The sequence below is a fragment of the Nanorana parkeri genome, unplaced genomic scaffold, assembly GCF_000935625.1.
Source record: "Nanorana parkeri isolate BGI_ZX_2015 unplaced genomic scaffold, ASM93562v1 scaffold2411, whole genome shotgun sequence".
NCBI lineage: Eukaryota > Metazoa > Chordata > Amphibia > Anura > Dicroglossidae > Nanorana > Nanorana parkeri.
Window position 1 is genome coordinate 106,379 of NW_017308679.1, and position 7,433 is coordinate 113,811.

General features: G+C 42.2%; 1 protein-coding gene across 1 annotated transcript; it reads right to left on the reverse strand.

Annotated features, from left to right (window-relative positions):
* Positions 1 to 1,408: 1,408 nt before the first annotated feature.
* GJA10 (gap junction protein alpha 10) lies at positions 1,409 to 3,052 on the reverse strand. Its single transcript, XM_018573519.1, has one exon. It carries the CDS (start codon positions 3,050 to 3,052, stop codon positions 1,409 to 1,411), a length of 1,644 nt encoding a protein of 547 aa, XP_018429021.1.
* Between the last annotated feature and the right edge of the window lie 4,381 nt (positions 3,053 to 7,433).

A 7,433-nucleotide genomic window follows, 5' to 3' on the forward strand; every position in this document is an offset into this window, starting at 1 on the left:
TATGTACAGTACAGCAGCCAATCACTGGGCTTCTCTCAGCCAGTGGTGCATGCTGGAGGGATACTGGAGGGATTTGCCATGTGCTCAGACTAGCCGGGACCAGCCATGGGATAGGGCTAGGTGCTGTTCAGCCTGCCCCCCAGGCTAGGCCTGGGGGTGGGCATGGGCTGGTGTGAGGGAAAGGTTTCCCTGAGGCCTCCAACATGGAGGAGGCCTGTGATGCTGATAGAGGAAGAGAACCGGGACCAATGCAGGCTCTTGAAGTACCCTGGAACTAAGAGGACTTCAGGAGCATGGTCGGTGTCTTTCCTGCTTGAGAATCTGTATCCATCCTGCTCAGCTGCTACATCAGTTGCTGTCTGCTGCCTCCCAAGTGAATCTACACTGATATACCTTCAAGGTCTGGTGAGTCTGGAGCTCTTGTTGGCTACCCCTGGACACATATTGTAGAATCCCTATAACCTCTCTCCCCAGTGAAGATGTTCAATAAATCGTTTACTTAGCATTCCACTACTGGAGTGGACATCAGTTTATGGGCACCAGAAGAAGGGCAGTAAGTGTTAATGGGTGGGCAGCTGAAGAACATACCCTAGACAGACTAGACACCGGGCATTCAGCGGCTCATTCGGGGGTGAACGCGACACATGTAATGCAATGCAAATACTCCATAAATGACTATAGATTATGCTCAGTTATGCCTATAGTTCTTCCACAGCAACAAATGAATATGATGGATATTTCAGTGGCTTGTATAGTCAGAATGGAAGAACACATTAAGCCAATTTCCTGGCAGATTGTGGAATCAATATGTGCAGAAGAGATTAGTCGTGTGCCAGTACAATATGCTAGTGCCAGTGTGTGCAAATTTTCCTTAACTGCCATCTTGTGTGAGCACATAAGCATGGACATATTTGAATGAATTCCTTTTGCACTGCTGCCTTATGATATATAAAATATGACAATGTGGAGTTGTGCTTCAGTACTAAGGCAAACGTTAGGTAAAACTTTGAACCATAACTTACGCTTTTAAAAGAACTGCCTCTCCTGTCCTTCCACTAGTTCCTTTATTGCAGGCAAGCCTAAGATCCAATGTGGACACAGGGAGAGGCCTGCAGGAAGAAAGTAGAGCCCCTTATGCAGTAACTAAGCAGTGTCTGCTTCATTCAGACATTTTGTATTAAAAAACTATGTTGTAAGTATAAAAGAGATGAATTTCCTTGAGTAGATGAAGTTTTTTTGGAATATTCTCTACAGTACTGTCTAATTATGCATCTACTATCATAATAATATGCTATAATATCTATGTCCCTAAATTCATTTAATATGACCAAAATGTGATATTTGTTGTTATCATAATGATGCTATGTATTTAAAGCATAAATACATAGCATATAAGGATGGATCAAAGCTAGACCAATAATCTGTAGAGTGGATAAACCACTGACTGTCTGCCTCTACTTGCCATTGACATTCTGCGCCCAGATGGGGGAGGAGGGGTTATGCTCGAGCTTTCCTCTCGTCTCCTTGATTCAGATCCTGAGCCATTCCTTGAGTCAGAACTATCTGGATCACTAGCGAGTCTGCTTTCTGATAATCCTCTGGAAGTGGAGCTGACCTTCCGGTGCCCACTGTCTGCAGAATCACTTCGATCTTCTGCAAAGTCTTTGCAGCTACCGACTCTGCTGTATTTGCGCAAAGCAGATGGTAACTCCATATGGCTGGAATGGAGGCATGATCTAAGAGGGTGTACTGTACTGTGCCTTGCTTGATCTAAAGACTGATGGCTTTTAAGGCAGCTCTTGGACCCCAGACAGCTATTACGTTGAGATTTCTTATGCGAGTCCTCACTGCTTGATGAGAGATTTCTCTTCTGCAATGTCTGTTCTTCCCTGCGCTCTGCAAGATGCTGATTAGGCGGAGTCCTGTTCAGAATTTGGCCAGGGTATTGATCAATGTGATTGTTCATTCTCTGACAGTCCACATATCTAGATTCTTGTTTACTGTGCATGTTGATCTGTCCACTGTGCTGATCTGTGTTAAGATGATCCACACTCCTCTTATGCTTTTCAGGAGCTATAACCTTACCGTACTGACCTTGATCATTAATCATTTGCACTTCCTTAAATCCCGGGGCTGGTGGAAGATAGGCGGGTAATCCAATGGAGTCCAATTGCTGGTCAGGAATCAGTTTATAACTACTTGAAGACAAAGGTATCATCTTGTTCGGGGAAGAGTTACTCAACATGCAAACCTGCTGCACAGAGCTCTTTTTGGACTTGCAAATGCTTATTTCATCTTCTGTGGCCTCTAAAAGATGTTTTCCATAAAGCCCTTGTTTGATCTTCCTAATACCTAGATGAAAAATTTCTAAAATATTTAGAAATAATGACACAGCAGCAATGCTGTGCATGAAAACCATGAAGATGTTTTTTTCGGTTGGCCTGGATACAAAACAGTCTACTATGTTGGGGCATGGAAAGCGTGAACATTTGTAAAGTGGATCAAGGTCAAATCCGTACAGAAAGTACTGTCCCACCATAAATCCAACTTCTACAATGGATCTCGTTAGGATGTGCAGCACATAAGTCCGTAGAAGGGAACCTCTAAGGGGAGCCTTGTTAACTTTCTTTTGTTCCTCTAACTTTCTCAGCTCCTTCTCCAGTCTCCTGTGCTCATCAATAACTGTATCTAGCTCTTCCAGCTCCGCCCTGATTTGGGCCTTTTTCCTCTGTCTCTCTTTCTCCAGGGCCCTTAGTCTGTAAAGTGCATGTCCCATATAAACTAGGGATGGAGAAGATACAAAAATTATCTGCAACACCCAATACCTAATAAGAGAGATAGGGAATGCTTGGTCATAGCAGACATTCCTGCAACCAGGCTGTTCTGTGTTGCAAATAAATTCTTCTTGTTCATCATCCCAAACATCTTCAGCAGCTACTCCAAGCACCAGCATCCGAAATATGAAGAGGATGGTGAGCCAGATCTTCCCCACTATGGTGGAGTGAATATGAACTTCTTCCAGAATGCTTCCCAGCAGGTTCCAGTCACCCATTTTCACGCTCGCATGCCTGTAACACAATTTTAATAGATCACTGTACCTGCTATGAGAAGATAATTTGTCATGTAAAATGTAGAACTGGGGGTTTAGAGATGTATGGAAAGGACAATGTGGCTTCTAAATCTGCACTGCACTGTAATTTTATACGTTTTTTGGGTGGGGGAATGGTTTGTTTTTGGGTTCTGAAAAAATAGTGTGGTAGAGACCCTTGACCTAAACCTAACGCTAACCTATAAACTCAGACAAAAAAGTATTTTCAGAGATAGATCCAGTCTACACAGGAGCAGCTGCATTTTGAGAACCGCTCCTACAATTGAATACACAGCAATTCTCAGCTGTCAACATTGCCCAAAGTAGTGGTGCGGAAGGGTATTTTTAGGCCATATATAATTTTTTTTAAAAGCATTCAAATTCTTTATATTTTTATAATTATATAAATTACAATTCTTTATATTATTTTTCCATCCTCATCTTCTTACTAGCTGAAATTAGTCAAGCTGACAGTGAGGGTGTCTGGACTGGATGCAGAAAGGACAGAGAAAAAGGCATAACAGAGATAATGGACACTAGCTGCAAGTTTATATGTTCTCCCTGTGCTTGTGTGGGTTTCCTCCAGGTATTCGGGTTTCCTCCCACACTCCAAAGACATGCTGGAAGGTTAATTGGCTCCTGTCTAAAGGTGGCCATACATTTTACAACCATCGCAAGACCTTAGTCTTGCAATGGTTGTAAAGTAATTTTTAAAAACGTACGATCTGCCCATCTTGGACAGGCAGATCGTACTTGCCATCATCACAAGCCCGCCCCCCTGAGGGGCGGGCTTCCGATGATCGCAATTCTGAACAGGCAGTGTGCGCGTGCGCACACCGGCCCGTTCGGCATTTGTCTCCCGAGCATCATTCAAACCAGCCGAAAATCGTAAGAGTACAGTAGAAACGGTCGCACGACTTCATTCACACTGCACGATTCTCGTACGATCGCGGGATTTCCTGTGATTCTCGTACGAGAATCGTGCAGTGTATGGGCATCTTTAATCTGCCCTGTGTGCATGTGAGATAGGGACCTTATACTGTAAGCTCCTTGAGGGCAGGGATTGATGTGAATGTGCAACAATGTGAAGCGCTGCATAAAGCGTTACCCACCATATAATTACAAAGAATAATAATGGGCACAAAATTAAATCTGCAGCCTTATCTGTCTTCCGCTAGCTGTATGCCAGGAGAAAACGAAAAAACAAAAAAACTTCCCTTGTTCCAATAACATATCAAAATAATAACAAGGACAGACCACAGATCAGAAGATTACTCACTTCTGAGTGCTGTCTGCCAGCTCCAATGAAAGTGAAATGACACAATGTTCACTTAAAGTGAGATTAAACCTTCAGATTTTTTAACATAAACCAATACTGTAATGTGCGCCTTACTGTAATCCATGGTAGTTTCCCTTCTCTTTGCAACTCTTCCTTTTAAATCTGTATCTGTTCTCATGCTGGGCAGAACTTCTGTTTTGCAGCAGACTGCCTTGTCTCTGGAATGGATACATGGCATCTGTGTGAAGGTTCACAACCTGAGCCAGCACTACAGGAAGAGGCACTCAGCTGCAAAGGAAGTTCTCCCCAAGCATGAGAAGACATGAGGATTTAAAAGGAAGAGCAGCAAAGAGAAGGGAAACTACCATGGATTACAGTAAGGCACACATTACAGTATTGGTTTATGTTAAAAAATCTGAGGGTTTAATGTCACTTTAAGCTTGCAACACTTGAAATGGGAAGATTGTCTGATGTGAAGTTTGTGTTTTGGTATATATCTTTGATGGGAAGGGAGAAGAGGACCAATTTGGATATTCAAATGTGGTGGAATCTTCAGAATTTAAACCCTGGTTCTGACGCTACTGCCTAGTTAGTCCCGTTCTTATAGTTATGCCATATCCTGCACCTTTAAACTGCTTCAGGACCTTGAATATATGAGGTGCAACCAGAAACCTAATTTAAATATTTTAAGAATATCTCAGTATTTCCTTTAAAAAAAAAAAAAAAATCACTTGATATACAAACCCATTTGGCTGGTCTGGTGACCTCACAGGCCCTTACTCTTCACCAGCACGTGGTTCTTGACAGGGAGGCACTCACATGATGATGTGTGAGCTCTGCACTGTCCAGAAGTACTGTCCATAATCATGACATCTTGGGTTCACAGAATGCAGGTTGGATGAGGCTGAACAACATTTAACCCAGAAGAGGAGCGTCACTGGATTGCAGAATCTAGGAGGGTGATCTCCACAGAGGTGGCAAGTAAAGCATTGAGTATTATTTATGTATTTTTTAAGATGGCCTTTTTCAGTCAGATTTTGGAATGCAAACTGCATTCTCAATATTATTATATATTAAAAGCTTACAAAGTGTAGTTAGCAAACTTTAACATACCAGCCAGGATCCCCATACTATTCTGTATTCAGCACGCTTAGACCTGAAGGGTACAATCATACAACTTCAAGCATTCTGCTTACTGTATCCAACACCCTTTAAACAAGCTTTACAAGCTAAACCCTGTGTAAACTAGGCCCAGGACTGGCTGACAGTTTGACAGCCCAGGTCATGGATCAGTGTTGTAGAGGTGCAGGGATTCTTAAAATGTAAACACAAATATATGCAATATATACTGTTGTTGGGTGCAAGTGTCTTTTTTTTAATAATTATATTTTTGACTATTTTCTGTCCCTTTTTCCACATGGCCAATGTGTTGTGGAAGAGTTTGGTGTTGTTTAAAGTGATATTCTAAGATGCTAAATGAAATATGAGTCTGTTGCACTCTTTCAAGGGCCAACCTACCATTGCTTGAAAATGGAAAAACAGGATGAAGGGGCACAGAACTAAAGCCGACCTTGAAACTTCCGAAATGCACTAATTCCTTCATTACTGCTACTCTTACCCTCCACATTTGAATTGCTACAGTCTATAACGCTTATTACTATATAAATGATATAGTTATATAAACTGTCACTGTAGATAAGTCTAAACAATTAAAGAAGCATCATCCAGGAATGTTTGGAACCTCCTTTCTTTCTCATCCATCGAGGAACACAGGAGGCATTTCGCTTCAGATTATACTGTTGCCTACAGGGCTGTGCACTGGCAAACAAAAAACTGTAGGGCATCCCTGAATAACCCCTCCCACTACCAGCATGCATCAGTGTTTGCTTGTGTTCTAGAATAATGGACCTTTTTTTTTTTTTCAACTCTGCTGTTATTTTTTGCCAGCACTTTGTCTTCAAGAAAGACTCTTTACTACATTGCTACTAGAGCTGGCCTGTATGATACAGCAACCCAGGGAGGCTGTCCTCACTCTATCTTTCGGAGCACCATACCCTGACCTTGCTAGATTGAATGTTGTGGGAATAATCTGGAAGAGGGGCTTAGCACTGGGTTCTGCGTGGGATGCTTTCCAGACCCCATCCTGGGAAACAAAAAGTTAGCTGGGGCACACGTCCCAGGTCTAGTGCCGCTGGCATTGCCTCAGTGCTTGCCCTATTTTGGAAGACTTACTCTGTAAGTAGGCGTTTTGGGTTGAACAGTGGCAGCTACCTTATTTGCGTAGATCACTTTATATTCGACATTTCCCACTGGTTTTCACAGTGGACAAGCTTCCCTAGCTAGTTACATCTGGGCATGGGAGAGTGGTCCAATCCCAAGTACATTCCAGAACCTGTGTTATAGATGGAAGAGAGCAGATGCAGTCCCCCTAACATTCTGGTTTAACCCCTTCATGACTGAGGCCCTTTTTTCATTTTTTGCACCCATGTTATATTCCACATTTTAGGCCTGAAAATGACGTAAAACCCCCCAACATTATATATTTTCTGAATGCCAAGACCCTATAGAATAAAATGGTGGTAGTTGAAAATGTTTATGTTGCGCAATATTAGCGCAACTCCTTATTAAACCCCAAAATTTAGTGACAAATTTAATTAAATGCCCCAAAACACAACAAATTACCCATTTTTTTAATGAAATATAAAAGATGAGGTTACGAGTAAAAGGATACCCAACATGCCCAGTTTACAGATTGCGTGCGAACGTGAAACGGCGAAAAACTGCAGTACCCCAAAAAGTCAATAAAAGACGCTTTAAAAGCCCCCACAGGTCATCAATTTAGAGATACCCCAAAATACTGGCCCTAGAATTATTGCTCTCACTCCGGCGTGCGCGGCGATACCCAACATGTGTAGCGCGTTCGTCGTTTTCATGCGTAGGCGCACCCGACGCGTGTTTACGTGGCGACGCGCGTGCTCGCGGGGGCGGGGTAATTTTTAAATTTTTTTTTATTATTATTAGATTTATTTTATTTCATTTTAATTTTAAAAACTTTTTTTTTTTTTT

Coding starts and splice junctions, on each gene's coding strand:
- GJA10 (XM_018573519.1), bottom strand. CDS start 3,052: ATGGGTGACTGGAACCTGCTGGGAAGCATTCTGGAAGAAGTTCATATT.